The sequence below is a fragment of the Gallus gallus genome, chromosome Z, assembly GCF_016699485.2.
Source record: "Gallus gallus isolate bGalGal1 chromosome Z, bGalGal1.mat.broiler.GRCg7b, whole genome shotgun sequence".
Classification (NCBI taxonomy): Eukaryota; Metazoa; Chordata; class Aves; order Galliformes; family Phasianidae; genus Gallus; species Gallus gallus.
The window spans coordinates 54,653,152-54,679,990 of NC_052572.1; the positions used below are offsets into that span (position 1 = coordinate 54,653,152).

The 26,839-nt window shown below is 40.8% G+C and overlaps 1 protein-coding gene across 20 annotated transcripts in view; it reads right to left on the minus strand.

The window, feature by feature from the left end:
* Positions 1-26,839, minus strand: part of NRG1 (neuregulin 1) — a 467,599-nt gene that overhangs the window by 10,966 nt on the left and 429,794 nt on the right. For 6 of the 20 annotated variants that reach the window (XM_025144624.3, XM_025144623.3, XM_025144620.3 and 3 more), the window contains 5 exons: positions 20,450-20,579; positions 15,016-15,083; positions 9,000-9,023; positions 4,273-4,375; positions 704-830 (listed from right to left, as the gene is read on the minus strand). In XM_025144624.3, the coding sequence (XP_025000392.2) occupies positions 704-830; positions 4,273-4,375; positions 9,000-9,023; positions 15,016-15,083; positions 20,450-20,579 (452 nt within the window). Of the gene's footprint in view, positions 1-703; positions 831-4,272; positions 4,376-8,999; positions 9,024-14,300; positions 14,360-15,015; positions 15,084-20,445; positions 20,580-26,839 lie in introns of those variants that run through there. The other 14 variants (XM_015280406.4, XM_015280405.4, XM_015280397.4 and 11 more) reach the window with 6 other exon arrangements.

Sequence of the window (26,839 nt, forward strand, 5' to 3'; positions counted from 1 at the left end):
CCAGTTCCAATGGCTGCAGCACAAGGAATGACTGACAGAATGACCCAAAGGCTTGCGAAGTGAAGCTGGAGGCTCAATCTCCTGAACAAAATGCTTGGAGACCTACTAATCTCACCAGAGAGGCTGTTACTATAGGAATCTCCATTTTCCTCCAGGTAAATTCCTTGTTTCCCCTCTCTTAAAAATCTGAGCATGGATTTAGTTTTTTTGAGGGGAAATACTATAAGCTGGGCTCTTCTAAAAATGTGTCTTGGCCCTAGCTAAGACTAGGAGCTTTAAAAGAACCAGGGGCTTGGATGAAAGTTTAGATGCTGAATGGCTCTCTCCACATTGTGCTCTGACAAAAGGCAAGGAGATACTTGTGGATTACTGGCCCAAGCCACATATCCCCAGCCAGTGTATTGTCCAGGTGAGGACCTCACTCTGACTTTTACTCACAAGGCTGCTTTTTTTCCTAACTTTTCACCAGCTTTTCCTCTTAAGCTGCTGCAGAAGTTGATAGTGCCTAACTCCTTCCACTCTTTTTGTGTAAAAAGCCTTGCATTGATGTTACATTTCAGCAGAGAACTGGAGCGGGCATCACAACTAGCACTGTTCCTTGGAAACGCACAGTGTTGAGGAGCCTGAAGTGTGAGTTCATATTGTGGACGGCAGTTGCCATGGCACTGGCAAACAAGGTTGAAATGTGGGCAGTAAAACCTACATTCACCAGCTGGACATTGTCTGGTGGTGGGTTGGGGTGGTGTGGCCCATTTGCCATGTTCATAACGTTGTTCCTCTCTGAGCGAAGGCTCTGCCGAAGGCGGTCATGCAACTTTTTCCTCTGCTTCCTGTACATGAAACACAGAAATTGTTTTAATAGACAAAAGCAAAGCAGCTGCATCTTTCAGCGTGACGATGATGATGATAACAATAATATAAATACTCTTTCTTGCCAGAACTTTCCCCACCGCTGCAAGATCTCAGTCACTCCTCAGATCACAGCACTAATTGCAGCTGGAGCTGTGGGGACCTGCAGAAGGGAGAGATGTGTGGGCACACGTCCAGCAGTCAGCAGGCCACAGGGGGACAGGAAAATGTGTGAGGGAGAAAGAGGCCATTTCCAAGCCACGCTCTGTCTCAAGGGAAGCTCTTTGCTGCACTCCAAAGGGAAGGAGGAAGAATTTTAACCCCATCACCTTGCCACCACCCCACAGCCACGATCAGGCTTCTGACAGCCCGCTGGGCCTCACTTCTCTGCTACACAGGGATCTGCCACCCTGCACAGGGTGGCCTCCACCTCAGGGACTGCCCATGGCTGTCAGCAGTAGTGGCAAGGCGTACCAGTGGCTTGCTTTCTGCTTTCTCTTTGGCTTTGCCTTTGTTTCACAAGCAGGCTGACGTCTAACAGTGGCAAAGTTTAAAACCATTGCTAAGACTGGGGCTAATTTGTGATACTGCAGCTATGTCGTTTTTTGTGGGATTCATATCCTTACCCCAGACATAGCCCTTACATACAGACATGTTAAAGAAGTCAAGAGTACACGGAAAGCCTCAGAAATAGTACCAAGTGAGTGGGTGTATGAGGTATGCCTGAGACTGCAGCCATCCTGGCAGCTCTGGAAGGTTTCATTACAGCAACATCAGATTAACTCTGGAACCTAGTAATTACCAGGCAGATGCCAGGGTTGTTAATACATTCAAGAGAACCATCAGTATTTTCTGTTCTACTAAGATCATGGTCTTTGGCTGATTCAGACACTTTTATTGTGCCTTATCTTCAGCTGCTCTCTCCCTAGTTGCTGATCCTTTCAGCACTCCTCACAAGAAATTTTCAGGACATCACTATGAGCTGACAGTAACAAAACTTGCAGCATACTAAAACCTGGTGCTATGAAGGCTACACAGGATGCATTAAATACCAAAATAAATGATCGGGGAGAGTGCTATTCAATTTCAGGCTTAATTTATCCCCATTTTTTCCTAATTATACTGGAGAACTTCCACCATCCTGCCACAGAATCCAGGAAAGTGAAGGGAGAATGCAAGCTCCAATACACTGCAGAATGCATATGACCTTGGCTGTGGTAAGAGCTGAAATACTCTCAATTCCCTAAGCTGTATGCAGAAGTGCAGATATTTTTGGTGGGATAGGATACTGTAAGACATAAACATTTTCAATCCTGTTTTGAACTCAAGGGGATGATTTCAAGTTTCCCAAAAAGGAGGGGGGGGGGGGGGGGTGGGAACAATATGTTGAAGCTCGATAGCCAGGGAAGCTTAAAGACAAATAGCTTGACACACTGCATTTTAAATATTCCAAGTGTATGTCTGGGCCTAGACAGTAGAAGACATTTGATTTATGTCACTCCACATGAATGGTGTAAGCAGACACAGCTGCCTGGGAAATGCACCTGTCGCAGCAAAACACAGTCCCAGGTCCATGTGGGCTTTGTGTCTGAAGGATAACTAAGTCACAGCTCCCCAGGCATCATGTTAGGATGCACAGGTGAATGGAGAATTCACAGCAGAGAGGTATCTGAGCAGTTACCAAAAGGCCAGCATGGGTTGAGAAGTTGCAAAGACGAGTTTAACTTGATTTCACGGTACCGTTTCACAGGACCTTGGAGCTGTGTTGATGGTAACTGAGGATGACCTAAGTCCGCCGAGTTGGTAGATGAATTGAGTTGTTGAGGGAGTTTCAATGCAGGGCCTATGGGGCTGATATCCTGGCACTTAATGCTTTGGACCTTGTATTAATACCCCTGTAATGTATCCACATTACTTCCCAACTTCAGTGATGATTATATTTTCATTTTGTGTACTTCCATGTGTGACATTTGTCCTCTAGTAAAAGAACACTAGCTAAAAAAACATATTCCTCCTGGAAACTGAGGAGAAAGGATAATGGGAATGCCAGTATGTGCTTTGCTAATTCTGAAGAGCCTTTCCTAATGCAAATGACTTGCAAACAAAGCTTTTCTGAATTGAGACTCAGTGCCAGAATATGTTGCCTTAGCATTTGACCAGTAGCATCTCTTGCAAGGAGACCTACAAAATTGAAGCCATTTAATTTTATTTGATACGTTTTCCTGACACCATCCCAGGATTTCCACTAGGTTTTTGTCTACCAGGAAGAAATGGCCTGTGGGGAACATCTGACCGATAGCAGTCTGGTATCAGTGCTGCATCTGGAGGGACATGAACTGGCAGCTCACTTTCATTCTAACCAGCTGTGTTTGAAAATACTTCAATTTTCTCTAGCAGTGATTGCGGATATCTGGGACTGTGACACAGCATCCACTATGAGGGTATTTTGTGTAGAAAACTGTACCTCAGAACCCTGATTGTTTAAAGTCATGAAGATGCCTTTGCTGATTTCAGTGAACTTTGGATTGCAAAATATTTTGTTTAGCTACCCTGGTTTGGCTGTTGCCATTTCCAAAATGAGTAATTGATCTGATTCTTTATTTATGTTCAGTGGTTCTCAGTTCCCAGCTGACCACCGGTGCAGAGGTTGTGGGTAGGTGCTGCATGCGTGTAGCTGTACTTTCTGAAGGGGCAAATGATCTCTCCCACCCTAGGCTTTTAACACATTCATTATTGGTAGACCTTGCAAGGAAAACTAATAACCCAGTTGCTAGTCAGGCCTTACAACAGTAAATCTACATGTATATACAAATGATAAGGTTTTCTGTGTTTTGGTGTGAAGATTTATAAGGGCATCCAGAAGTTTTGGCAGCACAAATCCTGCTGATGTTTAGTATAATTTATGGTCCACAATGTCTCGTGCATGTTTGAGAATCACCCCCAGTAATTCACTGAGACTCAAGGAATGCATTAAAGCATCTACTTTTTCATTGGGAGCACTTTCACACTCGGTTCTTTGGCCTTTGCTGTTTAGTAACTCTTAGCACTGTTAATCTTGTTCTTGAGTATAAACAAACCAGGCTGATCTTTAAAATTTACTGCTGGCTTGCAACACGATTCCACTGTTGGGGGTTGCTCCCATCCAGCCAGGAATAAACACGAGTATTTGATAAATGAATTACAAGCTGATGAGTCACATATGAACGGTGAGAGATCTTTCAGATACCTGTCTTATTTTTGCACTGCTGAATGACATGGAGAGCTGCACCCTCCTTGCTTGAACCACAGAACCCTGATCACTGGGCTGTCTCTTCAGTTCAACTCTGGAAAGGCCCAGTTAAACCTTATGCTCAGAGAAGTAGAAGCTACAGTCAACAGAGAAGCTCTGATCAACAACCATAGGTATAGAAAAGAAAAGTTTACTTGGTTTTGCAGTAGGCCACCACACACATGATGCCAACTACTAGAAGAGCAATGCAAATGCCAGTTATGGTCAGCACCCGTTTCTGGTACAGTTCCTCAGCTTCTAGAAAGGGACAAAAACAGAGAAGGTCACAACATGGAGGATGGCTAGTCAAAGTGCACATTATCAACAGCTGACATGCTACATACCACTGCACAGATTCACACAGCCACACCAAGACACATCTACCACACTTCAGGCAAACTCATTATTGACTGCAAGGAGAACAGGACTACACTGTAAGCTCTTACACAATATGAGGGATGAGTGATCATCCGTACAATTACAGTCAAAAGTAATCTCTTTTTGTTTAAATCAACAAGAATAATATCTAAGAGAAAATGTCACAATTGACAAACACTCAGCATTTGCTGGAAATAAGAATGCAACACACTAATGTAATAACATAAATCTGCAAATGCTTAGGAAGTTTTGCTCTGCAAAGACAGCTGAAATGAAGGCCAATTTTATAGACCTTTTAGATAAATTTATTTTCCTGCTATCTTTTTTGGACTGTTTTCATATCCAATGTCCCTCTGCCCCCATGCCAACTGGTATCTCAGTTGTCTTTACAGGATAGATTTCAAAATATCTTTCTACATTTGAGACATGAGCTTGGCTTGTAATCATATTACCAATGGAAATTAATACATATTTTGAGATCTGGTTGTAAGTTTCTCCCATGCCCCTCAAAAAACAGCAATATCAACAGCAATATGTGTCTTGTATCAGAGAAATGTTACATTTCAACTTGCATTTCTTCATGTCTAGCTAAGGAACTGCTCTATCTAGAGTGGCAACTTGCTCAGTGATGAGAACTTCTTGCTGATCCCGTTCATGAGACATATTTTACTATTATAAAGATGCTAGTAGCACCAGTAGTGTTTGAATTGGATCTACTCTTGCATTCCAGTCTTGATCACTCTTGGCAGAAAGCATCAGTGCGTACTGTACAGGGGAAACGTTACATAAGTTCTGAAATGGAGACAGGCATTCTGTGTTGACACAAGAGACAGCTTTTATGAATGCTGATTTGTATTCCTGTTTTTAGCAGAAAACTGTGTATCTGGCTTGGGTTTTTCTCCAATCTTATTTTTGACAGTCCCAAAAATCTGCCCTGGAAAATTCGGTCTGCCATTAGGTCAGACTGCAGCACTGACCACAGTTAGAACACCAACAAGTGATCACAAATAAATGAACGAATAAAAGCCGCACAGCTCCACACTACCATGGGGATATATGCCAGTATTACTCCTACCCAGAGGGACTCAACAAGAACATAAAAGATCTGTGGGACAATTCACCAGGCGGTACAAAGAACTCTACCTGCTGGTCCCTCACACATACTGTGAGTCTCTGTCCAAGCTCAGCATCTCTTAAATGCTGATCTGAAAGGAGCTTAAAGGAGCTTGGGAGATAAAACATTACGGAATATAATAACTCATCTCAGAAATGAAAGACCTACCAGCAAAAAAAGGTACCTCTCCTGTCAGCTCAGGAGAAAACCCTCCTCATTGCGGAGGGAGCATTCATTGTACCAGAGCATTTCCTGTCCTTATTTAGCTCAGTTTAAAAATTATAGGCACAAAGGTGCACAGGGGTGAGCTCAGGACTGGGATTTGTGACAGCTTGCAGGACCACGTCTACTTTCTTTTCTGGGAAAGAAGGGAGGCCAGGGTACTGCGACTCTGAGCAGGAACAGCAAGGGAGTAAAATCCTGGAATTTGTGTGGAGTTTTGGATAATAAAGGTGACTGCCATCTATACTGACTGCTAAGATGTCGGTGGGATTGCTGAAGCTTTTGTTTCAGAAATGTGGTTTCAGTCACTGTAATTAACTTATCTAAAATAGCTGTTAATTAATTTAATAAATGTTGTGGCCAACTGTTGATGCATGGCTAGATGCCAGCACAGATACTACACAATATCCAGTGCTGAGATTTTCAGAAGATCAGCTGAGCATTAGCCTTCCAAGTTTTTCCAGTCTCAAAGCAGCTACTCACTGCCGAGATTCAGGACAGATGGCAAATCTTCCATGCAACAAATCACCAAGTGAGAAGAAATCTTCATTTCTCTGATACAATGCACTTTCCCATAGAAATAATTCTTCCTACAAGCCAAACCCACTGTAGACCAAAACACCAGCAAACAGGTCATGAGCACTGTCAGACAAAATTAATAGCATTGATTATTAACAAGGGAGTGGGGAGGAGAAGTGAGTTTGGTAAAACTAGGATGCTGCAAAAATGTATTAAAGAAAAAGAAAATAATCACTCCAAGAACAGAAAGTCAAAAAAGGGAGGGAGGAAAAGGCTGAATATCCAAATCAAATGAGGACAAAAAGAGGAAGGGGAAAAACAGGGAAAGACAAAGTTAAAGGGTTGAGAAACCAACTGCAGGCCTGGCACAGCATGCTTATACTGGAAAAAAGAGTGAAGAAATGCTCAGGGACAAAAACAAAAAAAGGCTGAAGCAGAGTCTGAAGGGATTTCTCATACAGCATAACTCCTCACCTAGGCTAGTTAGTGGCACTCGATCACCTTCCCATTTATGCCCCTTTTGAAAGCGCTTATTAGTTAGCCATGGAAATGGTGTATTACAAGGATGTCACAGGAAACAGGAGAATTGCACTAAGCAATTTAGGGGCAGATTTGAAATGCTTTGAAGCTACTTTTTCTTCTTTTCTTTTCTTTTTTCTCTCTTTTTTTTTTTTTTTTTTTTGGTCATGCTGTCAGCTGTTAGCTTGTGAAAGCAAAATGAATAAATACATTTCAACCCATTTTCCTTTGATGGGAAGGGAGAGGAGGAGGATTAAGTAAACAGTGGAAAGTCTGCTTGGTCGTTTATACTCAGAATAAACTGCACTGACTCAGGAGGGTTACTGCAAGCAAAGGCTGTTGCAAACAAGTTAATGCTGTCAGTGGGCTGAGGCTTGCTGCACGTGTGAACTCTCCTGGGCTTGCATGGAAGGAGGGTGCAGTGAGGGAACCAGGCTGTGGTTAAAGCTGTGAGTGATGCTTCTCACAATGCCATACCTGTGGGTTTGTGGGTTTCTGAGGACCTGCTTTTAAGGGACAAATCCCACACCTGTCAGAGCTAGGACAACCTAGCCAAATGGGACACATATGAGCAGCACTGCTGCCATGCCCTCCCCAAAATGGGAGGAGGAGTGGATCCCCGGAATGGCTGGCCAGCTCTGGGGTCCTGGCAGAGTTCGGACTTCTTCAAGCATTCTCAGGTGTCTGCAGCAGTGGCACCCACAGCCCAGAGGCCCGAGTAGGCCTCTTGGATTATTCTACGATTCCATGGTTCTAAGACTTGAAGATATTAAACCCCTCTAGGTGCAACCCTTCAAACATACTCATTATGTAATTAATTTTACTTCACCCTAATTTATACAGAATTTATAATGTCTTAAGTTTGCTATGTTTCAAAACTTTTCTTTTTACAGGTCTCTAGTGTTGTTTTCATTTTTGTTTTAATTTTTAAAGAATTTGGTTCCAAGAGATGGTTCCACTGGTATTGAAAACAAGGTTTGCAAGTGAGTTTTTTTTTTAAAGGATTTTAGTATTATTTCTCATATGTTAATGTAGCCATGTGTCTTCTAATACAGTTTAGTATTTATGACTTAGAATTAATATTATCTTGCAATAATAATAATAAACTGGGTTGTGAGAGATTGCCCACATTTAGATTTGTTATGGTTTCTCCACAGTTCACAGCTAAATCTAATGGCATTTTATGTGGACACTGTTAATAAGAACATGAACTAAAACTGTATGAATACCATCAATGCCTTGTTCTTCTCATTTGCCAATAGTTTTAGGAGACTCCATGCTAAACCTGACCTGAATTCCAAGAGTTAGCCTGTTAAAGAGATGCATTATTCACATTCCTGCTTTCTAAATGTTAGTGGGGTAAGTACAGTCTCTTCATGAAGAGGACCTGAAGATGTGTTTTTATTCTCTTTAAGGCGTAGCACGGTAATACTGCCCACTGCCAAAGTCCTTGGTTTGGTGCAATTGTTAAGTTTGTTATCAGAAATAATACTGAACATATCTGCTGATTTCAGGTCTGTTTACCTCCTGTAAACCTTCATTTTAGTTCCTAAATAACTTTCAGTTCGGTGCTTTTTTACAGACCTAGAAATATATATATACGTGCGTATGCATATTCATGCCTGTGTATATACATCCTATTTACATACCCAGTTGTGTGTTTACAAGTAAAACTTTGCTTGGAAGCCAGAGCTCAAAGCTGTAAATTTGCAGAATTTTAAGTGCCTATAACAGTACATCCCCCTTTATAGACTAGTTAGTCACTTTGCTTAATGCTTTCTGAGGTTTTGAAATCAGGCAACTGTAGAAGAACTCAGCAAAAGGAAGTATCAAAACTAGTCAAAATTACATTGCAGAAAAATGAATGTAAACTATGCTAAAATTACTTCAGTAATTCCATGATCTCCTTAGATCTGGAATATCCTATTACTATTACAATTTTAGTGAGCTGATCTCCACTAACATTTTGATAAAGGCTGTTGTTATAGCTGTATGATCCCTTCTAAAGCATAAAGAAATTGGTTAAGAATTGAAAAGGGGAGGTGGAGGGAAAAAAAAAGACCAAAACAAAACAGGTTTTATCTCTCAGGTTCTAAAATCTGCAGACTATAAGGAAGGATTGTTCCATACCCATAAATTCAATCCCAAGATGCTCTGCCAACGCAGAAAGTTGACAAAAAAAAAAAAAAAAAAAAAAAAAAAAAGAAAGAAAAAGGAAAAAGTTTCAGAAAAGAGCAATACACTGTACTCAAAAAACAAATCACATATTAGTATTATGGCTTTTCTGTGTCTGCATATGAAACAGGACAAAGGGGCATGTGGTTAAATGGGCAGTGCTTGTGAGCCCCTGTGACCTACATGACCAGAGTTTCTGAAAGGGTTACACGCCAGAACACGTACAGTGTACCTAAACAGCCACAGTGTAGTGAACACAGCGGGAACCATTAACCCTTAAAGATTTTACTGAGATGAAGGGAGCTGTTGCTCGAGAATGCCATGTGAAATGGCTGGATGTTTTCAGATGGGAGCATCAGGGCACAGGGTGGCTTACAAGGAGCACTGTCCCCTGGCTACAAGGAGCACTGTCCCCCTGCTCTTGTCCCTCTTGTGTGGTTCCTTGCTCTTGTCAGTTGCTGCCTTGAGGTGGCTGGGACCACTTGCTGGGCAGCAGGACCCCTTCTCAGCACTGCAAACTGACTTCAGCAGGGCTCTTATCTCTGGAAGAAAAGGAGCCAGTCCTTTTTCCTCATCTTCATCAGAATAACCCATTGCCTAGCTGCATTCTCCCAGGGGTGCAGGGGCGAATGCAGCTCCCACCAGATCACCTGCCAAAATTAGCACTCCCACCTCCTGGTACCTCCATCCTCCATGTGCCCTAGGGGATCCTTCCCATGTGTCCAGATCCATAACCACAGCAGTTCCCATTTTCTTTGTCTTTCACTGCTGTGCAATTTAAATTCAATCCTAATTTTCTGATCAAACGGATTTTTGTACACATCAAGAATGCCAATTTTTTCCTGCCAATCAGTAATATTTTAAGGGTTAAGTAAGCTGGAATCCACCCAGGTCTCTTCCTAAAGAGCCATTTTTACATGCCTACATGAACACTGCTAATGATATACATTAGTTACATAGAAAGCTCAGTTTAGTCTTTGATAAAATGAATGACGTGCCCATGCATATATATTGCTGTATTTATGCTTACTTATATGTAAAACTCCTTGCCTGGATGTAATTTAATTTGGGGGGAAGTCATTCATATCATGCAGTTTCTATATGAAATAATTCAACGAGAAATTGGTGCTTAGAATGGGAATATATTCTGGCTGAAAGCCCTAATGAGAAAACATGCTGAAGAAACATGCATCACTTATTCAAACCTAGATAAAAAATAGCTCTTATTTATCTTTGTTATTCCTAGCTTCATTGCCTAGACATGATTAAAAGAAAGCAGAATATCCCAGCAGTTCTTGTTATATAAACAGGTCATCACTTTTCATCTTCTCCTATTTAAACCAATATTGCTACATACTTATTAGATACAATGTGTTTTTTAATCCAGTGTCTGTCCATGTATGCTAAAATGAAATGCAATTAATTATTTTTAACTAATTGTTTTTTATTTCAGATGTGATTTTTGGTGGAGCAGAATTGGAAGGAATAAAGCTTGGAATGCAGGTTTTTCCGATGAAGTGACTTCGTACTGCAGCTGACTGGATATACTGGTGTCTAGTGCCTACAGAATATAATGCCAGGAAATGCTGCAACATACAGGCTCTCTAGAACTGCATGTTGCACTCATGACAGCAGTACCACAGTCACTAGGCAGTCATGATTCTGGAGTGGCCGTCCTACAGAATTAATTAGTAGCTTGGTAGCCTTGGACATAGGGAGGTCTGTATGAAGGCATTGCACCTGACAGTGGGATCAACCCATTTGGATCAACTTCATGTAGCTGGAGAGTTCTGATAAATATTGAACTAGCAGAATGACAGAAAAATGGACTGAGGAATATCCGTAGTTTATGTAGAAAGACTGAAAAAATGACATTGTTATAGTCATCCCTCCAGAATATCGTTGTTTTACAGAACTTCTGCCTTATTCCTCCTTCAGTTTCTCAGCCAAAGACATCGAGAGTATGTGGCAGAGCTGCTGAAACAGAAATTTCCCACTGACCCTCTTGAGACTCCCCTGTTGCTCACTAAACATGGCAGATCTGAAATGATCACAAATTAAACTGGTGTCTCATGCTGAAATGCTTGCCTTCAGTAGTACAGGGACTACATTCAATTAACTCCTGAGACTGCCCATACTATGTGCAAGTTGTACTATATTCACAATACTTATGGAAATATTAGCCAGTGAAGAAACTAGTCACCAAGAACTTTGAATGAGATCTTTGGCACATCTGGGTTATTCAAAAGGACAGATGGTTTACCTGTGATTATGCTCTGAAGAAGTGTCTTTGGCTTTTTATTAATCAAAGGCTCTGCCTGTGTTTCTTAGTCCAAGGATTGTTCTGCATTACAGAGTTGGTCTAAGACCTGGTACAAAGTGCGACTACTGTGCCCAAGGAAAGGATGTTAGAGGGTCTATCAAACAAGCTTCTGGGATGAGAAAAACTAGGACAGTTTGTTCTTGATTTTCCTTTTGCCTGCAGTGGTGGGAAGTATTAGGGGAGCAACGGTGTAGCTGCAGTGCTGAAGATGACTGTGCCAGTGAGGACCCTAACAGCCATCACTTCTTGGCTGTAACAGGATGTCCTACAGTTTTGCAAAGCTGGAAGCCAAGGCACAATCAATATACACATGTGCCTTCCAGTAGTCTCCATCATATAAGCTGTGCTTAAATTTCCACTGTCAAAAAGGAAAGTCATTTCTACTGGGGAAGTTTTCTTAAAAGGGCGCTCCACCTAATATCCTGTATTTCTTTTCAACCTGTTTTTAGTGCACCATGATAACTACCTACTCAAGGGCTAAGTAAATCACTGACAAGATAAACCATTGAGTCTTACACCCTCTTGGGGTGGGGGATTTTCAAAATGTTGAGCATTAGCTCAGTTCCGATCTTGCAAAAGGCCTTCTGCAAATAACTTTAGGACTCCTCAGGATCCTAGAACAGACTTTGGAAGCTAGCTTATTCTCAATAGCCTTAACTTGGTGACAACTCACCAGCAGACATACTTGATACGGAAACAACAGAACCCTTCTTTCTAAACAAAAAGAAGACCCTTCTGAAATCAATGACTAGATGTCACTGTATAGTTGACATATACATTTTTGTTTCCTCCTGGCCCCGATTTGCTCTGTAGGTTGCAAAAGCTACATCAACAGAGCTAAATTAAATCAATAAACCTGCAACACTTGGTGCAAAATATGAGCCTGCTTTTTACTCCAACTTTTGCCTGAAGAGAACTTCCAATACAAGCTCCCCTTACATTACATACTACGCATTACATTCTTGCACCTCTGTGTTGGGTGCAATGGTAAGAATGATTCCTCATTGATTTTTTTCTGGTTAAATATGAATGTGCCCTCACTAGATCCTTCTCAAAAGTATCATTTTAAGATCTGTAGCAACTTAAGAAATCTGAAGTTATAATGCTGATGCATTATAGACTTTAGAGCCAGAGTCCAACAGTCATTGCCTGGGGTTCTCAGACTATTATGGGGTATGTATTTGAGTGCTCTTCTGCCAGTGCATTTCAAAGAAAGCTATGTTGGACTGGCCTAAGTACATACACTCCTGCTGCAAGGCAAGAGCATCTATACCTTTATCATGTAGGCAACTTCAGAAAATGTCAGGTTGGTGTCAGCTGCCCAATGATGCCTTAAAAAATCCCAATCAGTTTTAGGAACCTGAAAAACTAAGGGGGAAGGAAAATCCACCTCTCTCTCTCTCTCTCATACACACACACACGCACTGTCTTTTCTGGGTAGGGAAATAAGTCTATCATATAATTCTTCCACAGTTTTCAGGGCAAATTCATCAGCAAACAATGGATCTTATACTTCTATCACATCTCTTTTTAAATGGTTGTTCTACAGTGAGAAAAATTTAACTGTACTTTTCATTGCAATACACAGAAAAGACCATTTAAATCTAACACTTGGTAAGCTTAAACACTGCAATAGCATAAAAATTCTTAAATCCATAGTTACCAGAGATGTTTTAAAAATAACTCACACTAACAATGCATTTAAAACTGAGGGATAAAATACAGACTTGAATGTTAGAAGGTCTGGTCTCCAGTCAGCGCCCTTGGGATTTACATGGGTAGCTTCCATGATGGGTAGTATGAATTATGAATGGACGTTTTTCATCCATCAGTATAAGAGAAAACCTATGCATCTCTTCAGGCTCCAAAATGTCCAGCATCTGTTAACAGCTTTTAGTTCTATGTACTAATGGAAATTAAATTAAGCTAGCCTATAGTCTTTGAAATCTTTCCATGCTGGCATGCAATCTATCAAAAAAATATTTCCTAAAATACTGATCTTAGATCATAGTACATTGTGATGCCAATGACAATTAATTATAAAAAGTACTCATGCATTAAAATGTAAGATCTAGGCAATTTTCTTATATGTTACCTTTGACTTCGTTATAGCCAATGAGACAATAAATGTTCAGTGTACTTTCTGCTTCCTTACTGACAATTAATAATGATTAATCCATTCCTCCATGGGAAAACTTGTAAGATGTGACTGCAGTGCTGATCCTACCAGTGGTCTGATACAGAATCCTGTGTGTGTGTGTGTGTATGTGCTACACTGATTTGGCCAATTAATCTGGCTCTGAAATACTCAATCTCTTGCACCTGTTACCCACAGATAAATACGTCGGTTCCCATTGTTTATGCCATCTCTCCCCTTTTTCTTCTTCCTTCTGTGCTCTCTTTGCCCCGAAATTTGGACAATGAGGAGAAAGAACACTTTGATCCTGTTCAGAATGTGCTTCTTAGAAATGATGTAAGCAAGTCAATTACCTTTAACTTGTTCTGAATATAAAACTCATATATAAATAGTTCATCTACTTATCCCTTTACTGAGGGAGTACTGCTCTATATAAAGTTTCATAACCTTTTCTGTGGCAAATAAAATGTAAGACTTTCAAAATATCATTTTTGCACTTTAACTGCTTGATGTCAGTGGGATGTATACACCACACCATTCAGTGTTAATTTCATAGCGTTCCTTAGTTTTGCATTTCCCCATTAACCTCAATGCCAAACAATCCAGGAGAGTACTGCAATTGCTTTTTGTTACCATGTTCATGCAATAAGCAGAGACGATCAATATTAGGCCTTAGGCAACAAATCTAGTTAAGGATTAAAAAATAAAATAATTGAAGGAAAGATGCAGCGACAAGAAAGCAGCACCGACTGAGCATGCTTCTACTGCGGCACAGACAGAAAGGTAGTGGACGTACTGTAGAAGCTGGCCATTACGTAGTTTTGGCAGCGATCACCAGTAAATTCATTTGGGCACCTGAGAGGAAAAACAAACAAAAAAAAATGGTAGAGAAAAAACAGAGAACAGAGAAGAAGTGAATATATGCTAAGAAAGAAGCTCCGTCAGTGTGAACTGATATGACTTGGTGAGTTCACTTTCAGAAACCGTATCTCGGTTTAGCATGTTAAAATGGCTCAAGATGTTGAGAACAACTCATTTCATCAAATGAAAAAGAAATCCCCCCTGAAAAAAAAAAAAAAAGCCAAAACCAAACCAATCCAGATCAAAGTGCGTTTCGAGATGTGAGAGAGAAATTCACCACTTCAAATTTCCAAATTGCTTTTAGGATGCACTTTCCACAAGGCAGCGAGGACACAAGATCTGTACATCACTCATCTCCGTGAGTTTGTTCTTTTAGAGTAGCACTTTACAGCAGTCTCCCAAACAAGAAAGCTGCCAGTGTGTGCAATACAAATGCATCTGCAAATGAATGGAAAGATCAAAAACCACATAAATGAGAAACATTTTGGAGGTCAATAATGCCACGGTGTACAGATTTTACTTTAGAAAATCAGGTCATAAATTAGTGCGTAAAGAGGCCGGTTCCAGCTGAACTGTGAAAACACCAAGTACTATTGATTTTTGTTGCTGTAGTTGGGGAAGAAAGCAAAGTTCAGATTATTTTAACATACTTTCTTGGTTTTGGATTTTCATGGGCAGAGTTTCAGTACATCTTGCTCCAGTGAATCCAGGTTGGCACCTAAAGGGCAAAAACGTGATAAGCAATAGTACACCAAAAGCACTGCACTAACAGACTGATATCTGCTGGCCTACGGAGATGGTAGTGCACTAAATGACCTCCTGGTTAGGTGTTAGTGAATAATGATCAGAAAAGGCGAAAGAAAGTGTAATCTTTCCGAAGATAATACTTCACAAAATTTAGAGTAAAAATCCACCACAGGAGAACATAGGAAGTCTTTTTGTTTGCCTGTTTTGAAAAAGAAGGAAGAATCAGGCCTGGCAAAAGCATTTATCATCTCATTGCTTATTCTACGTCATGAAGGGATGAGATAGACTATTTTAAAATTTGCAGTGCAGTGTACAGTGGCAATTTACACTGTTGCAGTCGCACAGAATCTATGAAAATACTATGATTTCCCTATTTCTGCAATGAGATGTTGTGTCTTCAAGTAGTTTCCTTAAAAGGAGACCTTAAAAGGAGACTAGATAAAACAGCAATCACAGAAAAGAAAAAAAAAAAAAAGAAAAAAAAAAAAAGGGAGAATCTGAAACCCAAAGGCACGAAAAGTATCTTTAACATGGCTGACATATAGAGAATGAGGCAGTCTGGTCAGTAAGTACAGTGAGAGATGTGAGAGTGGATGTGCTCTCAAAATTTGGAGCTCCACAGCTGCCCATCCTTTCAGTTCACGTGGTCTTCTGTGGAAAACTTCACCGTAGGTCACCCCACATCTATAAAGAATGAATTTATCTTCCATGGTTTTTGTTTTTTTTATCTTCCCTTCTGCTAATGGCTGTCAATTCTTCCTTCACCTTTCTTTATTCTTGATTCCGTGGTAGAGCTCAGCAGTTTTCCCTCAAAATATTAGCATACCAATCCAAGCTACTGCACGTTTTCTATAAATCTGAATGACTCTCCACCACATTAAACATATAAGAACTTCAGTCTTCCTCCTTTCTTCTTCTTCAATGCACTCTTACTTTGTGTATAGTCTTAACTGACCTGCTAACTACTTCTTTGAATCCATTTAACTTGCGTTGTCCATCTTTCTGAGGATCTCCAAGAGTTTTGCCATGGTGCAAGAATCTCCCTCTGCTGTTGCTGCTGATCAGGTGCTAGCTTCTGCTTCAAACTACCTCATCGTTTACTTTTCAGGGGCTGAAAAGCCCTCTTATTTGCAAATGAAAGTTGTTCAGAATGGTCCTTTGCCTCTTCCATCCATCAGAGCTTCCCATCTGTTGAAGTCAGGCTTGGTTATGTAGGCTTACCTTCAACAGTTTCCTCTAGTCCTAAGAGTCAAGACATTGTACAGATAGGACTCTAGAAAAACACTTTGGCAGGTGAACAGTGTCAGGCATTACCTCTAGCTCCTTGTTCAATAAACAATGCAGAAATAACCTTGGTATAATAAAAAAAATTGGAGATCTGTAGATGATTACTTGGAGATGATTTGCTGTAATGATACGCTGGTTTATTAAGGAAGGGCATTTATTTTCCTCAGAGCCAAGATTCTATCTTCTTATAAGCATTCAGGGTAGAGAGATCCAAGTCTCCACAGATGTATTCAGTTGAGAAAAATGCAAGTGATAATTCTATCACGAGAAATGGATACTGCTGGGCACAACAGAAGACTGCATTTTGATCTGTCTTACTGAAAAAGAGTGAAATGTTCTATCCCCTTAATTTCCAGTATTTTATTTTGCACATTTCATTAAATACTTGTCCTTGATAGCTGGCATTTGCAAATAAGTTCATGTTTATTTCAAAGGGACATCTCCATCCTCTTCTCCGGGCCCAGCCCAACAAAACGCCAGTGAGCATGCTGCAGATAAAAAAACCTCAAGATTTACTTCTGGCCGCTGGCTGGTGTTTGCTTGTTTGGCCTGTATCAAACTACTGAGACTGCTGATTTATGGTACAAAGTGGGTGGTACCACAAGTAGATTAAAATAATTGTTCTTTTCGTCTATATTAAGTATTTAAAAGGAATACATCAAACACATTTCATCAGTGTTTTTTGGCAGGAGAGGAAAGGCTGAATGGGTCAGAACTAAAGAGTTTCTGTTTCACTCACTGCCTACAAGCAAATGCATTGTAGGAATGTGGTTTTTCAAGATGCATTTAGTAGTCCATTTCATAGTTTATATCAGAACTAGTACTTCCATTCTATTTTTTAAATGAGTAACTTTAGAATTTTTGTTAGCATCATTGAAACAGTTTTTCTCTTTTTGCCATTTTCAAGAACTTTATGTCAACTCCATCGAAGCCTTTGCATGAATATGAGTACAGCAACCAGCTACATCATGAACGAACATGTAATTCATTCTTTAGCTCTTAAGAATACAGCAGCATAATCGAGAAACATTATTTTCATCCAGTGAAATCAGGAAGTAAATTCATTTCTTCGTTAACAGAAAAAGCAGTAGAAAAGATGATCTCTGCTAGTAAGGAATCAATTAGTCAGACCAGCAAGGACTTCATGGGAGAAATCTTCAAAAGAACACTCTAAAGGCGTAACCAATAGTATATTCATATATGTTTTTCTTCAGATAAGAAGCAAATGCTAGGAACTCTGGTCTTAATTTTGCATTTACAGAAGAAGCTGTCTCATTGTTTGTCCTCAGAGAACTTGAGGACACACTTCCAGCTGCACAGAAACGATGAAAGGACCTCAGCAACACCAGTAACATTCAGGCTTCCAAGTCTGTACCATTTTCAAAACATGACTCAAGTTCCTACGAAACATCTGAAAGTTTTATACATTAATTTATTAAGTAGCCTCAAAGACTATTTTATCATCTTTCATATTTTGGGGTTGTGTTGTTCAGCCTGGGATCATAATATTAATAAATATAGGAAACATATTTCTAACCACAGATGTACCTGTACAATGCATTATTAAGCCTTCACACATTTATTATTTCACTTAGCTACCTCTTAAATGCAGTGAAGTTCCTTGAACTCACTCCATGATCCATCAGATCAAGATCTAATTCATACTGGATCACTATACGTATATTTTACTAAAGGCATTTTTTGAATACATAGGTCTGGATTTTAAGAGAAGATGGACTTAGGAGGTCCGTTTTTTAAAAATAGAATAGAAAAGTTTACAAAACCAGAGCTATCACTTGGAAAATTCCATGGTTGTTGTGATTCTGAGTCATGTTTTTTTGGTTAGGGATAAAACCAATTTAGAATGATATGGCTCATGCTTTAGAAATTTTGTTTTTGCTCTCAACAGATGGACCATATGGAAAAATGTGAACTTGCTACTGAGGCAGAAATATGAAGAGCAAGTACCATATTTCAAGCATTCTGTTTCCACAGGCATGTTCTGAGAGAAGATTTATTTTCTCAGAACAATGAAGGCAATGTGTACTGGATAGATACTTATTTTAATTAACACTGGAATACTGGAATTAAAAGTAGACATCTGTATTTTCAATGAAACAAGAAGAGAACCGTATTTCATCTCTTCAGTTTCCCAGTACTCCCACTTTCAAGTACTCACACTTTCATTTCTTATATTGCTGCACTGCATCCTATTCTGCTACGCAACATAAAGTTTCAGTTCTGGCAATTATTAGAGGGCACAACAAAATGCCAGCAAAACAGCAGTGGCCCTAACTGTCCTCAGGATAAGAATCCTATTCCGCTGTTTTACTATAAATGAGATTCACCCCTTCTGATTTTACAGCTCTGATGCTTTTTCCAAATAGGCCTCAGGCCACCCAGAGAGAAGCACATCTGCCAAATTTAGGAATTGCCTTCTCTTTCAACTCCAAACCCCAGAATTAAGGGTTATTTCTTCTCTACAAGAGGACGAAAATCCCCACTCCACTGAAATGCCTCTGAGACAGCATGTTAAAAAAATTTAGCCAACCTATATCACAGAGCAAACACAGACAGATCTCTGAATATATATTAAGAAGAAAAACAACGCACCAAAAAACATTCCCAAACAGCTGAAAATTGTATAGCTCTGAAACTGTCAAGATAATGCTAATTAGTAGCAAATCTGTAGATGCTGAGCTCTGTTGCCCTGGATTTTCCTGAGTAGCGTTAAGACAGAAAGTAGAAACAAGCAGGTAGGCTCTGGTACACACCCAGGAGAGCCACATCACACTGCTCATCTTGTCCTGTTGATGTAACGTGATCAAGAGTACATCAACACAACTTTTTTTTTCCCTCTGCTACCCAGCCCACCAGAGCCAGTAACTGTTCCATATTCACTTTAGCTAAAAACAATTCTAAAATCAGTGAAATATTAATCGCTTTTGGCAGTGGTGCAATCCATGAAACCCAAAGCAAAACAAAGCTCATAAAGTCCAGAAAACATCAATCTATAAAACAAAAGAAAACTTACATGTGAAGCAAACATCGTGGATTATTATTATTTTTTAAATTAACAACAGTGCCATGCAACCTATGCCTTTCTCACCTAATGAAAGCATCGTAGACCACCTGCTAACTCACCCATCAGAACCTTCTTTCCAAGTACTGTCATTTGATATTTAGTCAAAGATGTCTGAAATTCTACACAGTTTCAGCAGACAACAGATTCTACTGAAAGCTGTCTCTTGTCTGTCTGAAAAGCTTCAATATCTGCACATAAGAGTCTGCTTTCCAGTCGGTCCTGATAGACTCTAAGGTATGAAATGCTGATTTCCCTCTGAAGTCAGGGAGAAGCAGTAACTTGCTAAGACAGATTAATCTCCAGAAGTAAATACTACATGATGTGCTACCAGGCAGGAAGTGTACTCCAGCACTGTACTTCTCGCTAGAATCTTTCCAAATTAATGGATCGCTGCAACAGCCTGCTACAGTGCATGCCAGGCCTTGAGAAGAAAGGCACAGCACATACAGCTTATGTTTCTAAGACTTCTTGAATCAAGATCCTCACAGGAAGCAGTAACCTCCACAAACTGCCATAACATTCTTTTCTTTTTATGCATTAAACACAACAGTGGAAACTCCAATTAAGAATACATTGTCATCAGAAAATGTTCAGTTATTAGGTCAGACAATAAACATAAACCACTCTTTGTCCTGTAGAAAGAGCACTTATCCGATGCAGTTATCAATACACATTTTTTTGACTTTGTAGTGTATTTAGTTTACAACATCTTTTCATTATATCTAACATACAGCTTAAATTGTGCTACTTCATGCCAGGTAAACATCAATAAGGCTTGCTGTGCCTTTTAACCCATGGGAAGATTACTTGGTTAGCCCCTCACATGCCTCATATCCAGATACTTAGAATGAAGAAATACGTCATGCCACAAGTCTAAGAGAAGAAAATTTTCAGGTGCACCTTTAATGAAGAAGTATTTATAGAACCTGATGGCTCCACCAAAATAAGCAAACAGGATTTCTTACCTGCATAGGTATCGTGGAGGGTTTGGGAGGTCTTTAACCATGTAGCACTCTCCCCCATTTACACAGAAGGCTTTCTGCTTTATGTCACATTTTGTGAGATGACTTGTCCCAGTTGTAGATGTAGAAGTGGCTGGAAAACACAAGAGAGAAAATACAGATCAGAATGGCTTAAACTTTCCTACTGTCTGGTAAGTGTATTTGTACGTGAGGGAACAGGTAAGTCCACGGAGGATCTGACATGTCAGTGAACTCTCTTATCTACTGCCCCCACAAGTATTTGACACCATTTTTTGCTGATTAACACACAAAGCAGAGTTCAAATGCATACCTCAGGGAGGTATCCCACGCCCAGCCTATGAGGAAGGAGTATTTCTCTAGATCCAGCCCACCAAACACCCTTTAATTTCTGCAACACTCAGGTACGTGTTATTAAATTAGGCTGTATGACTTACATGCAGTTATTTAAATTGCATGAATAGTTCAAGAGGTTATCATTAAAGCCATGTGACAGCAAAACTGCTTCTGTGAGAGTGGTTAAACATAAGTCAGGCTAGGCTACTGCTGCAGACACCCAAGTCACAATCTCTGGTGCAGTAACACCATAGTTTGGATATGTTTTACTCTAGATACTGCTAAAAGGGGGTAGGAATACTTCTAGCATGGATGCTGGTCATTTCCCGGCTCAGGAACCACACCACTGATGGGTTATGTAACCTGTGGCAAGTCATTCTGATTTGACTGACTTGACTTGATTCACCATTTAGTGGTAATGCTCTCTCCACAGCCCACAGAAAGCTAATCACCTTATCCTCCCAGCAGGTGGAATACACACCCCCTGCTATTGAGTCTGTCTCTCCACACTGACTGCAGAGCAAGCTTAAGGCCTTCAGAATTTTCCCTGATTCTTAAATGGCTAAAACTAGCTGATGTCTCTGTCTGCCATCTATTAAAGGTGGAGGTGATTTCTAAATGGTCTCTGTTTGTCTGTGTCCAGACTTGTGAAATTAAGAAATTTTCTTACAGTGTTAAACAAATCCTAGTATATTTATTTCCGAAATACAGCTTCTGCCCTGAGGTGAAATGACAGTTTCATCTACTGACTGATTCCACTGGAGTTGACTAGAAAGCTGCAAATGCCTACACAAAAGTTGTGTGATAGTCAAAGCATTTTGTAACACAAAAGCACCCAGGGGGCATGTTTATATTACATGATGCATGACTTTCTACCACTTGCCTCACACACAGAATCCAAAGAAAACATGCTTTTAGTAGGTCAGCTATTAGCAAACACCACTTACGCATTCTGAGCTATTTCTGAGAATAAGGATGCAGTAGTCCCTGTCACATTTGTTTTTCATGTGTTTCTCGTTATCTTCCAAGGAAAACTGCATTTTTAGAACTTAGCACTTGGGAGAACAGGCCCCTGTGGCCGGCACCACTTCTTGAATGGTTTAGCTATCTTGTTTCAATGAGATACAAGTTTCTGATATATTTAAATTACTCCCTATTGCTCCATCAAAATCTTGTCTGCCTGTACAGACATTGCCTCTCATGCCTTTTCTCTACTTTGCCATCCATCACCAGTATGCCAGCCTTGTTTTATGTTTTCTACGATGCCCTGTTTGCATGTGGTGTTTTCCTCCAACAGGCTGACAGGACTCCAAAAAGAGCTCTTCCAAAACTCAGGCTCCCTCTGCTCCTCACCACTGCACCCATCCATTGTGTCATATCTCACTAGATCCTCATCTAGGCTGGGGCCTCTAAGTGCTAATGAAATGCAAGCACGAAGCACTAATTCCTCAGAATAACACATTCCTTTCTCCTGGCTCCTCGAAGCATGATGTATAACCTCTCAGACCGGGATAAATTTATACCTTGCTTACAAGCAGGAAAAAGGGTCATGTTTTAAAAGTAGTCTGACACTCTTTCAGCTAGCCTGGGTTGAACAGGACTTTGCACCCAGTGTTGTCAAAAGGCTGGCCAACACATTGCCATCAGCTCAGCGGTGAAGGGTCATCTATGCCTTACATCCATGGCTTGACCACATCCTTGACACAGATCTTAGGATAGGTGATTTATCTTGTGGAGGACCCTTTCCTTCTTCACTGGCTTAGAAGAAGCCTAGATTACTAGCTCAAGAGGAGATGTCTGACACGACAGGATATGGCGTAACATGACCACAGGTATGATGAAACCTGGGTGAGTGAATTCCATCTGTACAGTAAGAAACATGAGTTGTAACAGGTAAACTCACTTTTAAGCTTATCCCTACTCACAGCATATGCGCGACTATGTCCTTTCACTTCATTAAGAAACTAGAGAGACAAACACTCTGAGGATGTCCTTGAACTTGGAAAGCTAATGCATTGATTTGGGAAGAAAAAAAACCCAATACTGTCTGCGGTGTTTCTGCCAAAAACCCATATTGCTATGCTGCTGGCTAATGGAATGTTTTAAATTGAATTATGAAGGTAGATATAGCAGCGAGTGGGCTTGTAGCTATCTATAATTGTTTTCATTGTCTTGCTTACCGCTTTTCTTTAAGCAGAAGTTCAATCAACTTCAGATCACTGTGGAGTTTCAAAGTACCAGTTATTTCCCAGCTGATGTCAGTGAGCTTGGGATAGCAGCAATTGCTCTGAACTGATTACAAGAGATGGAAATAATCTGCAGCTCTCAGCAAATCCCATGATACAAAGGCTTTACACGTATTTGTGAGGAGTGCCTCTACCCTTCATTTTTGGCATCCCATGTTCAAAACTGTCGTATAAATCTTGCACAATAATTTTCTCTGCATTACTGATCCACTAGCACCATAGTCCCAATCTGCCTGAGCTTTGTAACTGCATGGGATGAGGGGAGGAAAAAAGTCCCCAGTGAGAGTTAATTCTAGTATTAGTTTTTCTGTGCAAAGGATGCATAGTTTTTATGGCATAAAGCCAGTATTCAGTGTATGCACTGTAAGTCTATTTTGCAAATTAAACAAGAAACACTAACTGTGGTTTTGGGTTTCACTGAAAGCCACATAACGGAAGAAATGTGGTGTTTGGGAGCAGGTGTTCATCAGAGCCCATTTCATACAGCCCATAACTAGTCCTAAAACACTGCATTTCCATGGTTCTGTAGCAGACAGGGGCTTGGAGGATGTATATTGGGAATGACCTGCAGGGGTGAGGTAAAGCACAGCTGCAGACCACGTATCTCTGCGTTGTTCTTTATCCACCTAGCCAAAATTCATACCTCCTTTCTCTTCTGTAATGTTTCCTTCAGCTATACAAGTAAAAACTAGCAAAGCTGGTATATTCTGCTGCTCTGTACCACACCCCTAACTTACACTGAAAGGATAAATTACATGCTATAGTGAAATTTGAAAATGTCATGCGTAAGATAACATCTAAACACAGTGCATTCTCTCTCTCTCTCTTCTTTTTTTCTTCCTAAATGCAGAAATGCCATCCTTAAAAAGCAACTGCAGGCAGTTTGGGTAAAGTCTCTGCTAATACAAATATTCACATGGCAGTGAAGAATAATGAGATCTGCTCCCACCTAAGAGAACTGCCCAAAGCTTTTAAGAAAAAGAGAAAGAGCTATAGCATCTTCTAAAAAGTACTCTCTGAAACATGAACTACTGCTGTACAACTAATTTTGGATTATTTCACATCAGGCAGACATCACACAATTCTGAGCTTACCTGGGGGATCTCTGACCCATTTCTGTCCTGAAACAGATAAATGAATTCTTTTTCTCTATCTTGCTTTCCAAAGCCCCTCTGAAATACAGTGGCTACAGCAGTGGGCTCCTAGGCTTAGATTCTGGAAGGAGTCCTAAGGGATCTCTGAGTACAGACTGAGAGGGAACAGCTTTGCAACCTGAACAGAATAGAATCCATGCCTCCTTGAGTTGAGTTTCTGCAAAGCTGGTGTAAAATCAGAGGACACACTCAAAGCCCTGCAAGGTGACAAATGAGATGGTTATGACTAAAGGTAGACAAAGTCAAGTGTCATCTGCAGATGAAGGAAGGTTTGCCATTCTCACTGGAAGGCCACATGCAAATGTGCCACCCCAGTGGACTGCAGACAGAGGCCCTTCCAGTCTTATTTTACGAACAAAAAAAGAGCAGATTACCAGGCAGGAATGAAACACACTCCTGCTTGTTCCTGTATTCTGAAACTAAGGGTAGAGCAAAGCCTACTTGTAGTTCATACCAGTGAAAGAGGAAGGGACCTGCGATGGAGTGAGGGAGGGACAGAGGGAAGGAAGAAGAACGCACACAGTAGGGCATGCAAGCTAGGGTTAGGATGACAAAATGTGTGACCCCATAAGAAAGGTAGCTTTACTAATCCACATTCCCTCACTTGAAGCTCATTCATTCCTTTAAAAACACAATCCAATTCCCCCTTGACTTGCTGATGGGCAGTTTAAAGACATCCAGCCCTGATCTGCAGGGCAGATTGATTTCCCATGTAACCTTGGCTGTAGCACTTAATCCCCTCTGTGTCTCAGTGAAACCATCTATTTTTATTCCCACTGAGGACTAGGCCTCTTCAACTCACTCCAGCATCCTTGATGAAATTGACTTGCAAAGTGCAGAGAGGTACTTGCATCTGCAGAAAAGCTCTGCCTTTCTGTATTGCACTGAATGAGGAAAACTGCTGGTTCCAGCATAATGTGGGTAGCAAAAACTACATAGGTGTCTTCAAGGAGGACAGAAACCAAAAACTGAGACCAGTGGAAAAGTGGCCTCTGTCTGTACAGAGGAGAACTTTTTTACCAGGTGAGCAGATGGTTGTGTTTGTTCTTTTATGTTGATCCTCTGGTTCCAGAGCTGGAGCTGCACCCGTGTAGCTCTGAACATATCAAAGGGTTAGAAAACCACCAACACCCATGAAAGAAACTCAGGAAAAAAAATTCCAAACTCTATCGGAGGCATTGTTGGTCCATTTCATAAGGCTGCTCAGAATTTTTCACATTGCTTTGGTGATGTAATACATTGGCTGTAATAAAGTGTCTGTTGAACCTGGTTAACAATTTTTTCAGCCTCAGTCCTCAGAAACAACATGCACTAAAACAGATTTCCTTGGACCTTCACATGAGATCATTCAAGAAGCCTGCTGTTTTGCCAGAAGCTGGAACCGAGCACTTACAAGCTAGGGGAATTACTCTCTGGGCTTCAGACAATGCTTTCTTACTCCGGCACTATCTCTATAAAGATCAGGACCAGCAAGAAGGAAACAGGAAATTGCTGGGTCTGCAAGATAGAAACTTCAGGAAAGGCTGAGAGCATATAAACTCTTGCTGAACCACAGCCGTATGTCCTTCTTCTCTCTACGAGTCCTGAAGCGGATTCAGCAGTGGCTTCCCCTCACGAATCCAAGCTTAGCAAAGCAAAGGGAAAAAAAAGAAAAAAGAAAAAAAAACCCAGAAAAACAAAAGGCAGACACTTATTTCACTGCACCAGATCACTTCCTCCCTGATAGGCCAGCAGACTGACCTAGTTGGCAGGGGCATGATGGTAAGACCTGCACAGCGTCTGGCTCACCACAGAGGGTCGAGAGGTGACACATGAACACATGCTAAAGGCAGCCTGACACGGAAAAATCTTTGTTTGCTTCATGTGATTCTGAGATGGGAGAAAAGATGGACAGAGACACACACAGCTCACAAGCTATCTGCGAGGTAACACAATTACTGCTCTGAACACGAGCATTGGGTGGGATGCAAGTTCGTCCCTCCTAGCAACTGCATGTGCACACTGCATTTTTTTTTTTTTTTTTTTTTAAGAAAAAGAAAGGGAATGTTTATTGTGTAAGAGAACAAGGGTGCAAAGAGAGACACGGTTAAAACTGGGCTCCCAGACAAAGCATGCTTTTCCACTGCCTTGAAGGATGTCAATTTTCACCTTAGGGCAATGTGGTAAATGTCTGCAAGAGGTCTGGAAAGGCCTGTGGAAAACACTCCCCACCCAGGGAGGGCAGACATGAGTGGCAAAACAGGAGGCAGTGACAGGCTAGGGTGCACCGAGAGGGAAATGTGTGTGTGGCGGGAAGGGGCAGCATGAAATGGAAAGAGGACGCGGAGGAAATGTGCATAGAAGGAACCAGTGCAGGAAAAGCAGGCCTAAAACCAGGAATGCTGAACTGACAGACAGATAGGGGAAGGTCTTTGCTGTTGGGGGACTCTCAAATATCCCTCAAAATGCCAGAAATGGCTGAGAAGGCCTGAAAGATTACAGACCTTAGATTAAAGGAGATGGCAGAAAAGGGACTGAATGCAACCATCACAATAACAAACTTTATCCTATGTAGTGGCCTTTGCTGCACTGGAGAACATCCCACAATGAAGAAGAGTGTGGGTGGCCGACTAACCATAGCAAAATAGTCCTGGCTCATG